Source organism: Oryx dammah, unplaced genomic scaffold (genome assembly GCF_014754425.2).
Source record: "Oryx dammah isolate SB20612 unplaced genomic scaffold, SCBI_Odam_1.1 HiC_scaffold_5, whole genome shotgun sequence".
Taxonomy (NCBI): Eukaryota; Metazoa; Chordata; class Mammalia; order Artiodactyla; family Bovidae; genus Oryx; species Oryx dammah.
In genome coordinates, this window is record NW_024070189.1 from 103475402 (window position 1) to 103497081 (window position 21680).

A 21680-nucleotide genomic window follows, 5' to 3' on the forward strand; every position below is an offset into this window, starting at 1 on the left:
CTGAAAGATAATTATAATAACTGTTGATATTGTTTCAGGTTCCCTTGGTGGCAGGAGCCCCCAAGAGCCCTGGCTGTGGCCCCCAACCGTGGTCCCACCCATCATCCCAGACCCCAGCAGAGCCCTTGGCCTGGACCTAGAAGAAGCCAAGCGCTTTAGTATGAGACCGGTCACTTCCGACCTGCCCTGGTCCCCCTCAGAGACCACTCCCAACCCCTCCAGCGGCCCCAGCCCTGCCCCCTGGGAGGCTTCTCCCGCGCTCATTTCTCCAGACCTCCCTGTCGTGGCCATGCTTCGTGCCCCCAAACTGTGGCTCCTATCACAGGCGCCTCCTACACCCCTCCCCACTGAGGCCAGTGGGGTCAAGGGGCAGAGTGAGGCCTTGGCCACTGCCCCGCCCTCCCCTGCCTCAGAAATCGAAGCCAGCCCGAAGGATCCCATCCATCTGGAAGTGTACTCCCTGCCCTCCTCCTCGGGCCTTGCAGGACAGGACAGAGAGTCCACATCCCTGTCACTCAGCAGCCACAGAGGAGGAAGTCCTCCGGCCCCTTCACAGGCAGCCACAGACACACAAGCTGGAGCCAGTCCCAACTCCCCTGGAACAGACTTTGGAAACACTAGGGGGGCCAGCCCTACTGAGCTCAGCAAAGCTGAGCACCCCGGATCCAGCCCACAGGCCTCTGTGGACGGGAGTGTGGTGGCAGATATCATTATTTCTGAGACTGCCACTGAGCCCATGGGAGCCAGAGGCGTCTCGGAGTCTGAGCCTGCGGTCTTCAACACAGCAGAGAGTCCCACTTCCAGCTTGCAGGCCTCCATTGTCAAGACGCAGGGAAAATGGGCCTCACCGCACAGGGAAGGGCTGGACCCCCACTCCCCATCTGCACCCTTGGGGGTCCCTGAAGTCTCCTTGATGCCGAAGGTCACCCCACGTTTGGGACCTTGGGCTGCTACAGATGGAGGAGTCACAGTGGACCCTATGGACTCCACAGTCACGCTGGACACCAGCGATGCTGGTGGGCATTGGGAACCTGGATCCCACATGGTTGAGGGAGCAGAAAGCCCCACCTTGCGCCCTCAAATGGCTGTGGATACAAGTGTGGTGACATCCCTCACGTCCTTGGACCTGGGGGACAAGGTCGGGGCCCTGGCTGTGTTCACAGTGGCCTCCTCAAGCTCCCAGCCCCACCCAGAGCCAAAGGGCCAGCTGGTGACCCAGGGAACCCTGGGAGCCTTGGAGCCTCCACAGGAGGGTAGCCACTCGGGGGACCCCATTCTTCCTCCTTGGACGCCGACAGCAGCCAACAAGGACGAGCCCGTTTCAGTTTCCTCGGGGGAGCCTACAGTGCTGTGGGACTCTCCCAGCACCCTCCTGCCTGCCTCCCTGGGCCCAGAGGAGTTTGAGCTGGAGGTCCTGATGGGGAGCCCAGGTGTGGAGAGCTTCTGGGAGGAGGCAGCAAGTGGAGAGGAGCCCGCCCTGCCAGGGACTCCTGCAAATGGGAGCGCGGAGGAGGGTGAGTTCGAAGCTCGTGGTCTCATCCAGGCCACCTCGTTGGTGCTCAGGGACCTGGGGCTGGGAGGAAGCATTGTCCTTGGTGCCTGGCAAGGTGTCTAGCAGGGGATGATGTTCAAGATGGGGGCTCATCAGACAGATCTGAATTCCAGAAAGGGTGTTCCTGGCAGAAGCACCAATCTGGACAAAGGGCACGAGGTGAAGTTGTATATGACGTGCTTTGCACACCGTGAGTGGTGAGGCGATGATGAACAGTTGGGTGGAGTTTGGTTTGGGGAATGAGTACCATCAGCGGATCATGCTCGTGTCCTCTCTGAGCTGACAGTGCTGGGCAAGGCCGGGGTCCTGCCTTCAGCAATGCCCCCGTCTGAAGATGAGGCTGGCACAGACCCCTCCCTGGGTGGGGTGGAGGGGCGGAAGGAGAAGGCTTGGCAGGGAGGTCTTCCTGGACAAGCGTTGAAGTGCAGCTGGAATTCAGTGGTGCACATCTTGAGGGACCTTTTGCCACGGGGAAGTGTGCGTGCTGGGAGGGGGCGGGAGTGCTCGCATCGCCCCCATTTCACAGATAGCAAACTGAAGCTCAGCGAAATGTGTCACCACCAGCCAGTTAGTGATCAGACCTCAAGTCCACACGCACCTTAGCTGCTCTGTGCCCAGCGGAGCCCAGAGAAAGCCACCACCCTGTTCTCCTGAGTTCAGGTCTGCCCATAGCTCAGCCTGCAAATTCCAGCCCTTTAGTTTTTAGGTCCTGTCATATTAAGCTATTTTTTTTTTGGTCAAGTGAGCTTTAAAAAAAAAAAAGAAGCAGCTAATTAAAAGGCACTTTTTCTGAGTTGCAAAACACTCTTATTAACACAGTTGGTTTTACACTTGCTCCTTTTTTTGAAGGCTGTCACGGCGATGGAAACGGCTGATGCAGGGTTTCATTGCCCACCCTGTCATCTCTGGGCGGTGTCTGGGGCCCCATCTTCTTTTCTTAGATGCCCAGGAGGCAGGCAGACCCTGGGCAGGGGCACTTGCTTTGGTAAAGGCTGATGATTATCGGTGATTGCCTTTGAGTTTGGATTATTTTGAGCACTTTACTGGAATCAACTTGGTTAATCTTTTCATTTTAAAATTATTTTTTAAGATTTATTTTCTTTTGGCCACTCTGCACAGCATGGTGGATTTTAGTTAGCTGACCAAGGATTGAACCCACCCACCCTCGCCGCCATTGGCAGTACAGAGTCTTAACCACTGGACCATCTGGGAAATCCCTAGCTAATCCTTTTAATGTCTTTAGGGAGCAAGTTCTACTATGATTCTCCCTTTATAGATGGCAAAATTGAGGCACAGGGAAGTCAAGTGACTTGTGCAGAGTCTTGCAGTTGGGGAATGTCAAGGATAAAGTCTGAATCCAGGCTGTCTGACAGCAATCTTTGTCTCAATCTAAGATGTTTATTTCACTGGTATTAAAAAAAAAAAAACGCCCTGAGGTTTTGGAGAGGGGGGTTAAGCTCACCCTGGGAGGGGGGCAGAGAAGAGACTGGCTGTGGAGGATGGGTATGGGAAGGGGGCTCAGAGGAGCTAGAGGAGGAATGGTGGGAAAGTTGGGAGGGAGGCCACATATTGGGGTGCTGAGGAAAGTGCATTGAGAGGGGCCCCCAGGGCCATGGCTGGTTCTGTGCTGGACTTTGTCGGTGTTTTGGCTCCAGACTCTACCCGTTGGCAGCCGAGGTGGAGGGAGGCAGCCAGTGCTGGGGGAGACCCAGGCGCCTACTCACCTACTGCTTGCAGCAGAAATGCTAATGAGGCCAAAAATAAACGCAGCACCAGCAAGCGACTGAGTCACCGCCAGCCCGTGGGCAGGTGTCAGCGGCACGGGGCACCTGGTGGGGCTTACGCATCCTGGTGCCTGGCAGCCCCACATGTGTGCACACACGTGCCCGGGTGGCGCCAGGCACAGACATAGCCACAGGCCTCTCTGGCCATCCGCGAGGGCACAAGCTACCACCCCAGGGACAGGCTTCTGTCATTGCAGGAGGGCCAGCGGCTACCTTTATTCAGTTAGCAAGCAACTCCTGAGTGCTGGCTGTATTCCAGGCATGAGGGTGAGATCGAGACAGCTCTGGAAGCTGACATTCTAGAGCAGTACTCTAGAACTTTCCTAGTGATGGAAATGTTCTCAAGCTACACTGTCTGGTATGATAGCAGCCAGCCATTTGGGCCTTCTTTGTAGCACACAGCGTCTTCATTGTGGCACGCTGGCTTTTCATCCTGGCAGTCAGGCTTCGCTCCGGTTGTGGCAGAAGGGCTCTGGAGTGTGTGGGCTCAGAAGTTGTGGAACGCAGCCTTAGTCGCCTGGCACTATGTGGTATCTTAATTCCTTGATCAGGGATTGAACCTGCATCCACTGCATTGGAAGGCAGATTCTTATAACCAGTGGACGACCAGGGAAGTCCCAGAATTACAGTTTAATTTTTATTCCATTTCACTTAAATAGCTAGGTGTGACTGCCATGTGGACCATCACCTCGCTCGCAGGAGGCATGGATAAGAAATGATCTTAATAAATTATATTGGAGGTTAGAGAGTAAGAAAGACAAAAGAGAAAAATAAAGCAAGTGATGAGGGATGCCAGTGGGCAGTTTTGGTTTTGGGAGGCAGTTAGGATGAAATCTGAGCAAGCCTGAAGGAGGTTGAGAAAGGAGCCATATAGAGATGTGGGGAGAAGAGCATTTCAGGCAGAGGAAACAGCTTGTTCAAATACCCTGAGGTAGGACTGTGGTTGGTCCGGTGAAGGCACAGAGGCCCAGCATGGCTGGAAGCTGAGTAAGAGAAGGAGGGAGATGAGAATCAGGCTGGGAGATACTGGGCAAGGTTGTACAGGGCCCTGGGGGCTGAGGTAAGGATTTTGACTTTTCCTATGAGGGCAGTCGGGAGCCATGGAGGAATCTAGGCAGAGGAGGGACAGGATCTGACTCAAGTTTACACGGGCTTCCTCTGGCAGCTGTGGGGGGACCACCCTGCGAAGGGTGAAGGTGGAGGCCGAGAGGCCAGGGAGGAGGTGCCTGCTCGTTACTGTCTGTTTCTTTTGGGGCCCCAGACAAAAACAAAGCAGGAACACATTCCGGGTGGTAGGCGCTGGAGAGAGGGCTTTACACTGGGCCGTCAGAACCCCGAAGGCCAGTTTCGGCTCTTGTACTGCCCTGCTGTGGGACTCCGAGGTAGGCCCTGGGTCCCTGGGTCTTCTCTGAGTCTCAGTTCTAGTGTCTTGCAGTGGAAAAGCTGCCACTGCCCTGACAAGAGATGGGCGTCATCTGGAGAGCTTGGGGGTTCTTGCTGTGCCCCTCCAAGGCTCCAGGATAGAGCCCACCCACCAAGGCATCTGGGCCCCTGAAATGGGGAGGGGAGACCCTCTTGCCTCCAGAGAAACACCGCTGAAGGGATGAGAGAGGGGGAGAGAGCTTCACATTCACTCCCCCTGTCCATGGTAAGCAATGGACAAGAGGCCTCAAGAGGCCCCAGGCTGATATACACAGAGCCAGACGTGGCATTATGGTCAGGAATGGGAGAAGGATGAGCTCTTTTTATTGTTTTGTAAATGAGGCCCCAGAAATTCACAGAATTTGCCCAGGATTTCCTAGTGAGTGGCAGAGGCAGGCATTGAACCAGACTTTCTGACTGCACCCCCTATGCACAGTAACTGCTATAATCCACCTCTTCTCCACACTGTAACCACTGAGGTTGCATCAGAAGAGGCTGAGCCCCAAGAATGAAGGAGACGACAGTGCCTGCTGGTCCCGGTGCTGTTCATTCCCCATCTAGAATCTATGTCCAGTTTGCCCTTGAAGTATGAGAAGCACAATGAAAGTAGAGTATGTCTAGAAGGGGGGATAAGTCAAGGAGACCACTTAGACCATGTTCTAGGAGAAGACTTTGTAAGAGAAGCTGAAGGAATCCCATTCTTTGAAGAAAAAAAAAAAATCCTTGGCTTCTTTTAAATTTACGTTATTGTTTTTATCTTTTGGCCCCATCACACAGCATGTGGAATCTTAGTTCCCCAACCAGGGACTGAACCCATGGCCCCTGCACTGGAAGCGTGGCGTCTTAACCAGGAATCCCATTCCAGTTCAGTCCAAGGAAAGCCCTTGCCATAGGCAGCGCAGCCAACAGATGCTTTGTAAAGAGTATTTTTTGGAAACAGATTCCTGGAAAGAGTAAGCTCATTACAGGGTCATGCAAGAGGAAGTTAGCAGTCACTTACTGGGAAGGTATAGAGGGTACCCCACAGAGAGGTGCTGAATGAGGGGGCCTTTCGAGGTCTGAGTTCTGGATTCTGTGAGAGGCCGCCTGATGGTCTGACTCCTGACACTGCCTTTCTCTCCTGCAGTCCCCTTGGATCCCTGTGAGAACAACCCTTGTCTGCATGGGGGCACCTGTAGAGCCAATGGCACCATGTATGGCTGCAGCTGTGACCAGGGGTTCGCTGGAGAGAACTGTGAGATCGGCAAGTACTGCGGAATCAGGATCTAAACACTGATGTCCCAGCAGACATCTCCATGAGGGATCAGGGGATCACAAGAGGCTGGCTTCCAATGCTCCTTTCCCCTCCCTCACTCCTTGGGTCCAGGAAACCAGCCCCATCGCCAAACATCTGAGCTCTCGTTCTGGGGGCTGAGGCTCTGGGTTGCTGCCTCCCATTACTACCAGGCAGAGGTGGGGGAGGGGAAGACAAAGGGATGGTAAGGTTCAGACTGCCCCTGGGGATCTCCTACCCTCTTCTGGATGGGTAGGGGTATAGGCACCACCACCAGAACTGTTGCATGCCAGCCCCCCAAAGCCCCACACAAGAAATACACCAAATTATGAAATTATAAAAATAATTATAAGCGACATAATTTCTTGAGCTCTTCATTGACCCTCTACTCACAGCCACCACTGGGGTATTATTATCATCACTTTGAAAAAAAAAAAAGAAACTGAGTCTCAGAGAGGGCCAATGACTTGCCTGGCATCTAAGTGCCTCGGGCACTGTCTACACAGGGGTTGGTATAGGTGTCAGTGGATAGCTCCCTATGCCTGCAAACAGCTTTGTGAGTGTGCAAACCCTTGTAAATGCTCTGGAACTCAATTTCCTAGGTTCCACATTTTGAAGACCCTTCAGCTTCAATATTCTATGGGTCTTTTGCCAGACCCACCTTCACTGTTTTGGAACCAGGGGGAACGTTCTGCACACTCTGGCCTTTAGCCGGTCCAGTGGCATCTGCTCTCACTGGTGCAAGTTCATGTCCGTTGTCTGAGGTCCCACTCCCTTGACTGCCAGAACCAGTGGGTCATCAGCGCAGACCACTGCTGATGTCCTCGGGTCTGGGGTAGATGGGAGGGTCAGGACTACATCTTCTGCCTGGGTTCCTTGGACTGGGAGCCAAGGGGAGACTGACCTCTGACTCAGCCCCACCTTCCCCTCCAGATATTGACGATTGCATCTCCAGCCCCTGTGAGAACGGTGGTACCTGCATTGACGAGGTCAACGCCTTCATCTGCCTTTGCCTCCCCAGCTATGGGGGAAGCCTCTGTGAGAAAGGTGAGTCTCTGCCAAGACCCCAGAAGTAGTACAGGAGCGGGGTCGGGTGCTGGGGCCACAGGCTTCCCACACATGGAGCTCCAGGCCTCTGCCTCTGGTCCCACCGCCATGATTCAGACAGGAAGTCAATCTTTTCCTCAGATAGTCACATAACATAGAACTAACCTTTCCTGAGTGTATGACTCAGTGGCATTCAGTCCATCACAGCGTTGTGCAACCACCACCTCTAGCTAGTTCCAAGACGTGTTCATTATCCCCAGAGGAAATGCTGTTCCCACGAGCAGTTACTCCCCCTTCCTCCTCTCCAGCCCCTGGAAACCACTCATCTGCTTTCTGTCCCTATGGATTTGCCTATTTCATATGTTTACATACAAAGGTGGTTATTTGCTACGTGTCCCTTTTTTGTCTGACGTCTTCCTCTCGGCCTGATGTTTTCAGGGTTCAGCCACACTGCAGCACGTGTCGTCACTTCTTTCCTTTTTATGGGTGAATCATATTCCATTGGATGGGTCACGTGTTGTTTGATGGACATTTGGGCTGTTTTCCCCTTTGTGGCGGATGTGAATAGTGCCGCTATGAATGTTCACGTACAACACCTGTTTTCCGTTCTTTTCTTCCCCTCCCTTCCTTCTGGTGTATGCAGGAGTAGAACGGCTGGGTTACATGGTAATTCTGTGTTTAACTTTTTGAGGAGCTGCCAGACTGGTTTCCAGAGGGGCTATGCCATTACATTCGCACCAGCAGTGCACACGAGTTCCAACTGCCCCACATCCTTGTCAACACTTATTATTTTTGTGATTATTTTCTGATTAACGTGTCCTGATGATCGTGATGTTGAGCATCTTTCCATGGGCTTGTTGGCCATATCTTTGGGGGAGAAATGTCTATTTTGTTGGCCATTTGTATATCTTTGGGGGAGAAATGTCTATTGGAGCTTTTGCCCAGGAGGGAAATTTTAGGCCTTCCTGAGACCATTTCCTGAGTTCCCAGGATGTGGCCAGATCACAGAAGGAGACATCAGAGTTAGGATGAGAGGGGATGGCTGTAATGGTCCTCCAGTTGAATCTCTACTTTGCAAAGAGAAAAGATGTGAATAGGGGAGGAGGGAGGTGACAGGGTGATGGGGTAGAGCGAGGGTGGGGTGGGGGATGGCCCACAGCAGGGGGTGGCTTAGCCGCACAGTGACCTCGGATTGAGCCCTCTCTCTGGTGGGCCGGCTGCACTCGCAGCTGGCAAGGCCGACCTCAGCCCGATGCCAGCCCCTCATGCTCTCTCTCCGCCCCCCAGATACAGAGGGCTGTGACCACGGCTGGCACAAGTTCCTGGGCCACTGCTACCGCTACTTTGCACACCGGCGGGCATGGGAGGACGCCGAGAGGGACTGCCGCCGCCGAGCCGGCCACCTAACCAGCATCCACTCACCAGAAGAACACAACTTCATTAACAGTAGGGACTCTGGGGTGGGCAGTGGTGGCCTTTACAGGCCCTTTGTCAGGGGGATCCCCCCAGGGTGCCGAAGACGCCACCTTTCTGAAGCCGTGTTCACGAATGCAAGCCCTGAAAGTGAACGTATTAGTCGCTCAGTCGTATCTGACTCTTTGCAACCCTGTAGCCCGTCAGGCTCCTCATGGGATTCTCCAGGCAAGAATACCTGAGTGGGTTGCCATGCCCTCCTCCAGAGAATCCTCCCAACCCAGGGATTGAACCCAGGTCTTCCACATCGCAGGCAGATTCTTTACCAACTGAGCCACGAGGGAAGTCAGTGCAAGCCCTGACCAATAATTAACTCAGCTGTCTGTTTGTTCACTTGCCAGTTCATTTACCCATTCACTCTATTCATTCATTCACCAACTGTTTACTCAGCACCTGTTATGGTCCAGGCATCATTCCAGGCACAGAGAAACACTTTGTCCTGTCCTGAAGGAGTAAGGTTCTTACAGAGGATATAGGCAAACAAGTAAACATCTAATTAAATGTCAGAGCTTCCCAGCTGGTGCTAGTGGTTAAGAACCCACCTGCCAAAGCAGAAGACTTAAGAGATGAGGTTTCGATCCCTGGGTTGGGAAGATCCCTTGGAGGAGGGCATGGCAACTCACTCCAGTATTCTTGCACAGAGAATCCCATTGACAGAGGAATCTGGCGGGCTACAGTCCCTAAAGTTGCAAAGAGTCAGACTTGACTGAAGTGACTTAGCCACCCCGCTACACACACATACAAACACATCCTATAATTTAACTGGTCTTAAGTGCACTGATGAAAATTAAAACAAGGCCAGGAGTCAAAGGGTGATAGAGAAATATCTGTGATGTGGGGGATGCAATGAGGGAGAATAAGAGACTAAGAGAAAGAGGCATATCCCATAAATTAAATGCAGCCTTTACCGAGTTCCTCATTACTCCTTCTGCCCTTTTTCATCCACTTATTTATTCACATCTGCCCCATCCTATCCCCTGTTGATTCTTTCATTTGTCCATTCCCTGGTTCACAGGTTTTTTTCCCCTCTGTGTAATCAAACACACACACACACATCCAGCTGCTTTCTCCTTGGACTTACCCGCCTGCCTGTCCAGCCCTCCCAACTGCTCTCCTAGCTCCTACTCTCTCATTTCTCCCGAGACCTGACTTGTCTGTTGTTTCCTCCGGCCTTTGGTTTAAGTCACAAGGTGTGGCAAGGCCAGGAGCCTAATCCCAGTCCTTTCTGTGCCCTAGCCCCACTCCCCAGTTCCCCTGCCCCCAGCCAGTAACTTAGGCTGGCAGAGGCGTGGGTACCCAGCCCTCATGACCTCCACCCCACAGGTTTTGGGCGTGAAAACACATGGATCGGCTTGAATGACAGGATCGTGGAAAGGGATTTCCAGTGGACGGACAACACAGGGCTGGTGAGTGGCGGGAGCCTGGGGGCCTGGGTCCCTGCAGTCAGACTGTTGACTCTAACTCTGCCTGAAGTGGAGAGATCTGGGTGAAGTGCAATAGTCAGACCCTCTGGCTTCACTTTGCTATCTTGGGCAAAATTACAAGTGGCCATCAAAAGTCCCCCGTGGGGAACTCCCCTGCTGTCCATTAGTTAGGACTCCTCACTTGCACTGCCAACGGCCTGGATTCAATCCTTGAATGAGGAACTAAGATCCCTCAAGCCCTCTCGGTGCAGCAAACAAACAAACTGAAAAAAAAAAAAAAAAAAGGCAGTGACTCTGAGATGCTGGAGCTGGTAAAGGAACTTCAGTGAAGTCCCACATCACACCTGACTTCCCAGCCCTGTGAACAGCCTGGTCACCCAGTGGTTGAGGCTGCAAACCTTGGGCTCAGTTTGACAGCCCCGTCTTGCTCACTCTGCCTGGTCCATCAGACATGAATTCTCAGGTGTTCCCACTTTCCCTCTTCTTCCTGCCTGTGCAGCCTCTCCTAGCACTCTCTTGGACATCTATACCCGTTCCCCCCAACTACCACCTCTCCTGACCCTTTACCTGGCAGCTGTGGGGACTTTTAAAAAATTTGTGCTTAAATTCACATAACATAAAATGAATCATTTTAAAGTGTGTAATTCAGTGACTTTATTACTTTCACAATATTGTGCAAAAACCATGTTGATCTAGTTCCAGAATATTTTCAGCACCCCAAAAGGTAACCCTGTACGCAGGGGCCTTTCATTTTTTTCTTTTCTTTATTTATTCTTTTGGCCACACCACACAGCTCTTGGGATCTTAGTTCCCCAACCAGGGATTGAACTCAAGCCCTCGGCTGTGAAAAGTGCTGAGTCCTAACCATAAACTACCAGGGAATTCCCTATAGGGACCTTTTAAAGATCATATATCAGATCAGGATTATCTGTGCTTTAAGCCCTCTTAAGATAAAAATCAATCTACCTCTTTCTGCTGTGAAAACATTCTGGCACTTCCTCAAAACTTAAACCTAGAATTATCACAGGACCCTGTAATTCTGCTCCTAGGAAGATACCCAAAAAAAGTGAAAGCAGGGACTCAAACAGATACCGGTACAGCCGTGTTCACAGCAACACTGATCATAGTAGCCGAAAGGTGGAAACAAGCCGGGCGGCCATCCATGATGAGCGGATGAAGGAGATGTGATCCATCCGCGTAACGAGTACAATTTGGTTATTAAAAATTAATTAAAAAGTAGTGATAGCATTGTATGAAAGGAGAGAAGGTTAGTACTTCTCTTGACAAGGATGGAAGAGGCCCTTGGGCCTGACAAGCCTACGGTTAAGGCGTTGCCTCCAAATTCGTGGCATCTAACCACTGTTTTTTGTATATTAATCCAGGTATGTGGAATCTGCAAAAACGGTATCATCTTATTTGTAAAGCAGAAATAGAGACACAGATGTAGAGAACAAGCATGGATCCTAAGGGGCAGGGAGGGTGGGATGAATTAGTAGATTGGCTTATATATACTCTTGTTGCTGTTGTTCAGTTGCTAAGTCGTACCTGACTTTTTGCTACCCATGGACTGCCGCATGCCAGGCTCCTCTGTCCTCTGCTATATCCTGGAGTTTGCTCAAATGCATGTCCACTGAGTGGGTGATGCTATTTAACAGTTTCCTCCTTTGCATCCCTTTTCTCTTTTTGCCTTCAATCTTTCCCAGCATCAAAATCTTTTCCAGTGAGTGGGCTCTTCGCACCAGGTGGCCAAAGCTTCAGCTTCAGCATCAGTCCTTCCAGTGAATATACAGGGTTGATTTCCTTTAGGATTAGCTGGTTTGATCTCCTTGCAGTCCAAGGGACTCTCAAGAGTCTTCTCCAGCACCACAATTCAAAAGCATCAATTCTTCGGTGCTCAGCCTTCTTTATGGTCCAACTCTCACATCTGTACATGACTGCTGGAAAAACCATAGTTCTCACTATATGGACCTTTGTTGTCAAAGTGACATCTCTGCTTTTTAATACCCTATCTAGTCTTGTCATAGCTTTCCTTTCAAAGAGCAAGCGTCTTTTAGTTTCATGGCTGTAGTCACTGGCCACAGTGATTTTGCAGCCCAGGAAAGTAAAATCTGTCACTGCTTCCACTTGCCCACTTCTGTTTGCCATGAAATGATGGGACTGGTCAAGTCTAGTCAAGGCTATGGTTTTTCCAGTAGTCATGTATGGATGTGAGAGTTGGACTATAAAGAAAGCTGAGAACAGAAGAATTGATGCTTTTGAACTGTGGTGCTGGAGAAGACTTGAGAGTCCCTTGGACTGCAAGGAGATCCAACCAGTCCATCTTAAAGGAGATCAGTCCTGGGTGCTCATTGGAGGGACTGATGTTGAAGCTGAAACTCCAATACTTTGACCACCTGATGCGGAGAGTTGACTCATTTGAAAAGACCCTGATGCTGGGAAAGATTGGGGGCAGGAGGAGAAGGGGATGACAGAAGATGAGATGGTTGGATGGCATCACCGACACAACGGACATGGGTTTGGGTGGACTCCAGGAGTTGGTGATGGACAGGGAGGCCTGGCATGCTGCAGTCCATGGGGTCGCAAAGAGTCGGACACAACTGAGCGACTGAACTGAACTGAACTGTTAGGACTGGATGCCATGATCTTAGATTTTTGAATGTTGAGTTTTAAGCCAGCTTTTTCACTCTCCTCCTTACCCTCATCAAGAGGCTCTTTAGTTCCTCTTCATCTACATATCTGAAGTGGTATCATCTACATATCTGAAGTTGTTGTTATTTCTCCCGGCAATCTTGATTTCAGCTTGTCATTCATCCAGCCTGGTATTTTGCATGATGTACTCCGCATATAAGTTAAATAAGCAAGGTGACAATATACAGCCCTGTCACACTCCTTTCCTAATTTTGAACAAATCAGTTGTTCCATGCAAGGTTCTAGCTGTTGCTTCTTGATCCGCTTACAGGTTTCTCAGGAGACGGTAAGATGGTCTGGTTCTCCCATCTCTTTAAGAGTTTTCCACAGTTTGTTGTGATCCATGTAGTCAAAGGCTTTAGCGTAGTCAATGAAGCAGAAGTAGCTGTTTTTCTGGAATTCTCTTGCTTTATCTATGATCCAGCAGATGTTGGCAATTCAATCTCTGGTTCCTCTGCCTTTTCTAAACCTAGCTTGTACATCTGGAGGTTCTTGGTTCACATACTGCTGAAGCCTAGCTTGCAGGATTTTGAGCATAGCCTTGCTAGCATATGAAATGAGCGCAATTGTGTGCTGGTTGGAACATTCTTTGGCCTTGCCCTTCTTTGGGGTTGGAATGAAAACTGACCTTTTCCAGTTCTGTGGCCATTGCTGAGTTTTCCAAATTTTCTGATATATTGAGAACAGCATTTTCACAGCATCATCTTTTAGGATTTGAAATAGTTCAGCTGAAATTCCATCACCTCCACTAGTTTTGTTCATAGTAATGCTTCCTAAGGCCCACTTGACTTCACACTCCAGGATGCCTGGCTCTAGGTGAGTGACCACACCATCGTGGTTATCTGGGTCATTAAGACCTTTCTTGTGTAATTCTTCTGTGTTTTCTTGACACTTCTTCTTAATCTCTTCTGCTTCTGTTATGTCCTTACCATTTCTACCCATTATTGTGTCCATCCTTGCATGAAATGTTCCCTATCTCAAATTTTCTTGAAGGGATCTCTAGTGTTTCCCATTCTGTTGTTTTCCTCTATTTCTTTGCACTGATCATTTAAGAAGGCTTTCTTATTTTTCCTTACTATTCTCTGGAACTCTGCATTCAGTTGGGTATATCTTTTCCTTTCTCCCTTGCCTTTCACTTCTCTTCTTTCCTCAACTATTTGTAAAGCCTCCTGTGTCTAAACTAGATAACTGATGAGAACTTCTGTACTCAGGAACTCTACTCAGTGCTCCGTGGTGACACTAAATGGGAACGAAATCCAAAAGACGGGATATGTGTGTACATATATCGACTTTGTTGTACAGCAGAGACTGACCCAGCAGTGTAAAGCAACTATACTTCAATTTTTAAAAAAAGGCAAAAAAAAGAAAAAGCACTGATACATGCTACAATGTAGATAAAGCTTCAAAACATTATGCTCAGTGGAAAAAACCAGACATAAAAAAGTCACATTCCATTTACATGAAATATCTAGAATAGACAAATCCGTAGAGACAGAAGGTAGATCAGTGGTTGCCAGGGGTGGTGGGGAGTGGGGATGGGGAGTGAGGGATTAATGGGCACAGAGTTTCTATTTGGTGTGATGAAGAAGTTCTGGGAACAGACGGTGGTGATGATTGTACAACATTGTAAGTCCAATTAATGCCAATAAATTGGACGCTTAAAAATGGTTAAAAGAGAAAAAAATGGTTAAAATAGTAAATTTTGTATTCTATATTTTTATCGCAATTAGAAAAAAAAAAATCCACCTCTTCTCCTCCACCATGGGAACTGGCCCCTGCCCACTTCCTGACCACACTCTACCTGGATCCAGCAGCCCCAGCCCTCCTGACTCTGTTCGGCTCCTCAGACAGGACAAGTTCAGTCCTGCCTCTGGGCTTTTGTACTAGCTATTCCCTCTGCTTAGAACTCTGTTCCCTGCCTGCATCAGTCTTATCCTTGAGTCTTCAGCTCTCCTATTGCCTCCTCAGGGAAGCCCTCCTGGACTTCCAGTTTGAAGTCACTTTTTGTTCAACTATTTATGTAACAATGTGTGACCCATGTGGGAAACTGTCAGGGAGTGAAACAGAAGGCATGAGGACCAGGGAGGAAGGTACCACAGCCTCCCAGCTAGAAGAGAGTTGACTCAGACTGCAGTGGCAGCCACCCTCAGGGAAGTTAGGCCAGTGGTCATTGTAGAGGTGGGGACACTGAGTCCCTAAGAATGTGAGTGGTCTGGCCAGGGGAGTCCCACAGTGCCAGAGTCCAGGTCAGGACGCAGGTCCCTTGAGCACCCCCTGCTCCCCATTCTTACAGCAATTTGAGAACTGGCGGGAAAATCAGCCGGACAATTTCTTCGCGGGTGGGGAGGACTGCGTGGTGATGGTTGCACACGAGAGCGGGCGCTGGAACGACGTTCCCTGCAACTACAACCTTCCCTATGTCTGTAAGAAGGGCACAGGTATGCTTCTGGCCTGCCTCCCACCCCCTCCCCCGACTCTCCCTCCTGCCCGTCACTGATCCATTGTTTCGTCTGAGTTCACAAGTGTGGCGTCACTCCAGCCCTGTTTTCACTCTTCACACGTGAGAGTACCCATTTCCCCTCAACCTCTCCAACTCTGTGTGTTCTCACACTTTTTGTTCTTTGTTCATCTAAGTCCTGAAAAAAACAGTATATCATTGTTTTCATAGTTTGTGTATGTCTGAGGATGAGAATAACCAGCTCTTTATATGTTGATAAGCTCTTTGCATGTATTTTTCCTGTGACCTACCAGTTAATCGCCTTTGTGTAATTTTCTATAGGTTCATTGGTCTTATTGATTTGTAAGAGCTCTTTACATATTAAGTATATATATATGTGTATATATATATATTTTTTTTTTCTCATGTCCTCCTTTCTCTTACACTTTTCTTCATTCTGGCTTCTGTTTCTTTGCCAGTTTTCCTGTCCTTTCTTCATTTCATTTGCTCAGATTATTCTTGCCTCCCATCTCCTTCGTTCGCATCATGCCTGAGTATTACAGGGTGAGATGGGTCCAGGAGGTTCCTGCCCCTCAGAGGCTCCTGATTTGGGTGGAGGAGACAGACATATTCATTTCTAGCCTTTCAGGGTCACAGCTGGGCAAAGGGGGGCCTGTTGTGGGTCCCTCTCGACAGGAGTTGGAGCCAGTTTGGCGCTAGTCCCATCCGCTTCTCTAACGGGAAGCCCCTCTGTCCCCAGTGCTGTGTGGTCCCCCTCCAGCAGTGGAGAATGCCTCGCCCATTGGCGCCCGCAAGGCCAAGTATAACGTCCATGCCACAGTGCGCTACCAGTGCGATGAAGGATTTGCCCAGCACCATGTGGCCGTCATCCGGTGCCGGAGCAATGGCAAATGGGACCGGCCCCAAATCGTCTGCACCAAACGTAAGTGGCTTCCCCCAGACATCCCAACCCATGTGTCCAGCTATATATAGTCTCCAGTTAAACACCTCGCGACTATACACATCGATCTGACTGGCTGTCTGCCTGATGATACGCCCTTGCCGATAAACGAGAGCTTACTAGCCTACCTGGTGTTCCCTCCATTTCCCCCTCCTCCACGGAGGCCTGTTATGTCAGGCCCCCCACCTCTCACCGGCTTTTGACATGTTTCTGTCCTCCCTGGCTTCCCTGCAGCCAGACGGTCCCATAGGATGCGTCGCCACCACCATCACCACCAGCATCACCACCAGCATCGCCACCACAATTCTCGCAAGGAGCGCAGAAAACACAAGAAGCACCCAGCAGAGGACTGGGAGAAGGAAGAAGGGAATTTCTGTTGAAGAACCAGGCATAAGAAAGCACAGCCTCCTTCCCACACCTCCCTTGGAGCCTCCACCTGGGGAGACAGAGCCCAGAGAGAAACAAGAGGGTCCGGAAGCCCCTGAGCCCCAAACCACATCCCCCCACTGTACATTCCCACTTGTACAAAGCTCCTCTCTCCTCCTTCTTACATACACAAGGTCCTCTTGGCAGGTGGAGCCATGTGTCTGGAAAGTCAGTTCTAGTGAGGCTGAACTCTGGGAGCATCTCCCAGTGGAGGGAAGCACAATTGGCAGAGATCATTCTTTGCGGGGGTTTAGTCTTTTGCTGGCAAGGCTCATTGCCAGTTGTGAAAATAAGGCTTTGATAAGGGTGCAAGAATGTGTGTTTGGATTTGCACTAAGGAATTGCTTTGACTGCCAGGATTCCAGATTAGTTAACTGTCAGATGTCCTGGGCGCAGGCTGAAGCCTTTAGTGAAGGTCACTGGCTTTGGGAATAGAATATTACACGGAAGCACACTGCTTGAACTTGATGACTGCTCTTCCTGCAACGTGGACTTCCGCCCAAGCTTGGTCCTTAGTCTTGGTGGATAAATTGAGTGTGGAATTCCTATGTGCTGAATTCCAGGAATGTTTTTTTTGAACAACATCCTTCCATGCCCTCAGGGTTAGGGGTGAGACTAGTCAGAGAAATTTGTGGGCAGGGAAGGGCATTTGTGTTGCTGGCTTTCCCAGGTCTAGTCCAGTGCTGAGATTTGGTGGTTTTCCATGTGTGGTGAATTTTATGCACACCCAGACACACACACACAGATGAGAGGACGTTTAGGGCTTGACAAGCCGAGGTTTCTTCCCCTTCCATCTCTCAGGGAGACAAAGAACCTCCTTTGTGGACCAAGGAGGTGCCACGTTTTCTAGCTCAGTGCCCATATCCATCCCTCAAGCAGACCTTGGTAGTGCTCCTGCCCTGGGTCCCATCCCTCCCCTCAGCCCATTCATTGCCTGGTGGACTAGAAATGCTTAACCCTTGAAGTAGTAACATCTACCTATGGTAATGTAGAGAGTTGTGCTGTGTTAAAACCGAAATATACACACACACACATTTTTCTTTTAGTCTTTTAGGTTTTCAAGTGGTCAAGAAATCACCTTGCCTTCCTCCCCAGAATCTACAATGTGTAAAACGTCTCCCCAAGCCAGATCTCTGGATCAGCGTCCTGGTCTCTGGCAAGGAAAGATCCATAGCTTTTCCTCCATGTCCTTTGTCCACTCTCAGCCTCTCTAGTTTGGGTAACATCTGTGGATTAGTGTTAAAAACCACAGTGGAGCATGGCCCTGTGCAGGAAAGAAAAATAAGCAAATATATGGTCCATGGAAGGGTTCAGTAGAGGAAGAAGTGGATTGACTGAGCCTGTATCCCTCCAGGGAAGTCATAATCATAGGTGACAGCTATGGACTAGATACCAAGCTAAGGGCTCACACATTGCCTCCTTGAATCTTCTCAACAGCCCAGTGACTTAGGAACCACTATTTTCCCATTTTACACAAGACAAAACTGAGGCTCAGATAAGCAAAAGGCACTGGCTTGCAAGACGAATAAGGATTTGGCCCTGCCTCTGGTTGCTTCCAAACCCTGCTCTCTATTGTGGGGAAAGGAGTTGAAACGTAATTATGCTCGACACACAGGAAGATTTAGGAAAAGACTGAGAAGTCCAAACTAGACCCACATCCTTGACCATGATCTTTAGTCTTCCCCGCTGTAGACATTATCCACTATCCCACCTTACGCTTATTGTTGAGAAAGCCCAGGAATATAGGTTTGCATTCTAGCTCTGATAATTCCCCTTGGTTTAGTCGTCCATGTCACAAAAGAATCTCCCTTTGTTTGGAGTGGTGGGGGACTCTAGAGGTGCAACCTTTTTGAGGGATCTTGGTTCATGCTCCTTGCCCTTGGACCCTTCGGCCCCTTGCCCTGCCCACACCCCAGCACCATGGCAGGAGGGGGCTTCAATCTTTTCTAAAGTGGGTGGTTTGTCTTTTGGTCTTTCCCTTTGAGGTGTGCATGTGTCTGCGTGTGCCGCGTGTGTGGCATGCGTGTGAGCGTGTGTGCGCGTGAACAGCTTTGGGTTCCGTTGGTTTTGCTGTCAGCTGCAGTGTTCTGTGGGTCTGTGGTATCTGACACTGTGGACATTAATGTACTTCTTGGACGTTTTAATAAAATTTTTTAACAGTTCAACCTGCCTCTTCACACTTTCATTCAGTCATTCAGCAAGGACTTACTGAGCAGCTATTATGAGCCATGTACTATGTTGGATGTTGGGGAGATAGTGATAAACAGAATGGACATGATGCCTGGGAGGTGGTCAGGGAGATCTTCCTGGAGGAGGTGAACAGAATCTAAAGGAAGAATAGTGTTAACTGGATGAAGAAGGGAAGAAAGCAAGAGAGTTTCAGGTAGAGGGAAGAGTAAAAGCGAAAATCTCCTTGCAGAAGGGAACATGGTTCATTTGAGAAACAGTAAATTGTCCATAGTGGCTGGAAGAGAGTGACAGAGGTAGACAGTGGGGGGACATGAGGTCAGAGAGGCAGAGGATGAGGCACTCAGGACAATATGGGCTGCATGAGGAGTGTGGGCGTTATTCTAAAAGCAGTAATGACAAAAAGCAATATAAACAAGATCAAAAGGCAAATGCCAAGCTTGGAAACAAGTTTCAAATCAGAGATAATGGAATCGGTGCCTTAAAGAGCTCCTACAATTAAATCCGTGTCCCCAGCATTGGCAGGTGGATTCTTATCCACTGAGCCACCAGTCCACAACAGGAAAAAAAAACAAACAATAATCCAATAGCCAAATGGGCAAAGGATATGATCAAAAAGCTCAGAGAAAAGGAAACAAGATGGCTGTTAAGCTACAAAATATGCTCGATAAAATAATACACAATTTTCAGATTACCAAGAAACACAAATCAGGACATATAAATAAAAGGAAATAAACAATAAATTTCACAAGAAAGAGGTTTTGCATATTTTAATGATGACAGTGTATTTGAACTGAGAATGATTTATGATTTACTCAACAGCCTGCAGCTAAGGTCAAAGTGGAGGATGGTCAGCTTCATGTAACAAGTGAATTGCAAGTGACAACCACAGAGATTCTTTTTCACCTAATAAGCCAAGGTAACAAGTGATGACACATGACGCAGGTGAAGGTGTATAGGAAAGTGCAAGGAAAGTGCAAGGTGTATAGGAAATAGGCAAGTGCATCTACTGTGAAATGAGTGAAAGTCACTCAGCTGTGTCTGACTTTTTGCGACCCCATGGGCTAATACAGTCCATGGAATTCTCCAGAACATAATACTGGAGTGGGTAGCCTTTCCTTTCTCCAGGGAATCTTCCCAACCCAGGAACTGAACCCGGGTCCCCTGCATTGCAGGCAGATTCTTTACCAACTGAGCCATCAGGGAAGAACCACATCTGCTGCTGCTGCTGCTGCTAAGTCGCTTCAGTCGTGTCCGACTCTGTGCGACCCCATAGACGGCAGCCCCCCAGGTTCCCCTGTCCCTGGGATTCTCCAGGCAAGAACACTGGAGCGGGTTGCCATTTCCTTCTCCAATGCATGAAAGTGAAAAGTGAAAGTGAAGTCGCTCAGTCGTGTCTGACTTAGCGACCTCATGGACTGCAGCCTACCAGGCTCCTCTGTCCATGGGGTTTTCCAGGCAAGAGTACTGGAGTGGGGTGCCATTGCCATCTACTACTAATGGGCTATAAATTGGCCTCACCTCTAGGAATAGTTGGAAATCCTATCAAAATGGCAAATCTTGACCCCTTGATCAAACAACTCCTAATATCATCCTCCAGTTATACACACTGGTGTGATGACTGTGGTACTTATTACTAACAACAAAATACGGGAAATGTGCAAATTGCCACTCTTAGGAGACTGGTTACAAAAGTTATGGTGCATCCAAACAGCAGCGCCGATCTTCAGAAGAATGCTGGCAGCCGAGGGGAGGGGCTGTGATTTTTTTACAAGCTGAAGGAAGCCAGTCCCCAAATATATTATTAAGTAAAAAATAGAGTTACTTTAAAAGTATGTATGGCACACAAATGTTCGTAGCAGTGTTATTGACAATAGAGATGGAAAATACCCAAATGTCCATGAACCAATAAAAGAATAAACAAAATGTGATATGTATATATATGAATATTATTCAACCATAAATATCATATGGAAAGGAGCCAGACACGAAAGGAACACATACTGTAGGATTCCACTTATATAAAATATCAAGACTAGGCAGATCCATAGAGATGGGAAGTAGATTAACAGTTGTCAGAGCAGGGAGAGGGGGCAGGGAGAAACGGAGAGATTGCTTAATGGGAATGGGGTTTTCTTTGGGGTGATGAAAATGATAGAGATGATAGTTGCACAGCGCTGTGAATGTACCAAATGCCACTAAATTGAAGTCTTGAAAATGTTTATAATGGTGAGTCTCATACCATGTGAAATTTTACAACATAAAAAGTATATACTGGGGTTTCTCTGGTGGCCCAGTGGCTAAGACTCTGCACTTCCAATGCAAGCAGTCCGGGCTTTATCCCTGGTCAGGGAACTAGATTCCACATGCCACAATTAAAGATCCTGTGAGCCATGATGAAGATCAAAGACCCCGCGTGCTACAACTAAGACTCGGTGCAGCCAAACACATAAGTAAACAAAGAGTATACAGTGCATGCTTCCATTTGTGTAAAAGTGAGGAGGAAAATGATACATGCATGTTTCCTTGAATGAATATAAAACCTCTTCCGAAGGACATGTAGGAACTTTTAGATGTCTCTGAGAAGTGCACTGGCTGCTGGAAGACAGGAGACAGATGCTTTCCTGAATATCTAGCTTCCGGAGTGGCTCTACTCCAGGTGGGCTCTTGAGGCCTCCACTCCAACAGTGCAGAGACCCAGCAGAAAGAGGGTTCCTTTGATCCTACTGGTCCGTCAAAATCCCAGGGCCTGCATCTCATTGGTCTGCCTGGGCCATGTCCACCTCTGGACCCATTAGGGTCTCCCAGGAATGTGAGTCACAGCACTCATTGTCCAGTGGAGTCAGCCCCTCTGACTTACAGAACGAGAGAAGGAAAACTTAGTTACCCAGGGCACAACCAGGATGTCAGACCCCAAGGAAGAGAGAAAGGATGTCAGCAGGGAAAAGGAGAGATGAAAGAAATCTCACGCACTCATCTCCAGAAAAATGACCCATTACCATTCTC

At 49.1% G+C, this 21680-nt stretch overlaps 1 protein-coding gene and 1 non-coding gene across 2 annotated transcripts in view; both read left to right on the forward strand.

Moving 5' to 3' along the window:
- Positions 1–18652, forward strand: part of NCAN (neurocan) — a 30320-nt gene extending 11668 nt beyond the window's left edge. Inside the window, exons 8-15 of the mRNA XM_040241257.1 lie at positions 39–1514; positions 5885–6001; positions 6965–7078; positions 8366–8524; positions 9875–9957; positions 14957–15101; positions 15861–16043; positions 16296–18652. Of these exons, the coding sequence (XP_040097191.1) occupies positions 39–1514; positions 5885–6001; positions 6965–7078; positions 8366–8524; positions 9875–9957; positions 14957–15101; positions 15861–16043; positions 16296–16441 (2423 nt within the window). The 3' untranslated portion in view covers positions 16442–18652. The remainder of the gene's footprint in view (positions 1–38; positions 1515–5884; positions 6002–6964; positions 7079–8365; positions 8525–9874; positions 9958–14956; positions 15102–15860; positions 16044–16295) is intronic.
- Positions 11221–11343, forward strand: LOC120864948. Its single transcript, XR_005721287.1, has one exon. It is a non-coding gene; the product is annotated as a U6atac minor spliceosomal RNA (small nuclear RNA).
- Positions 18653–21680: the final 3028 nt, after the last annotated feature.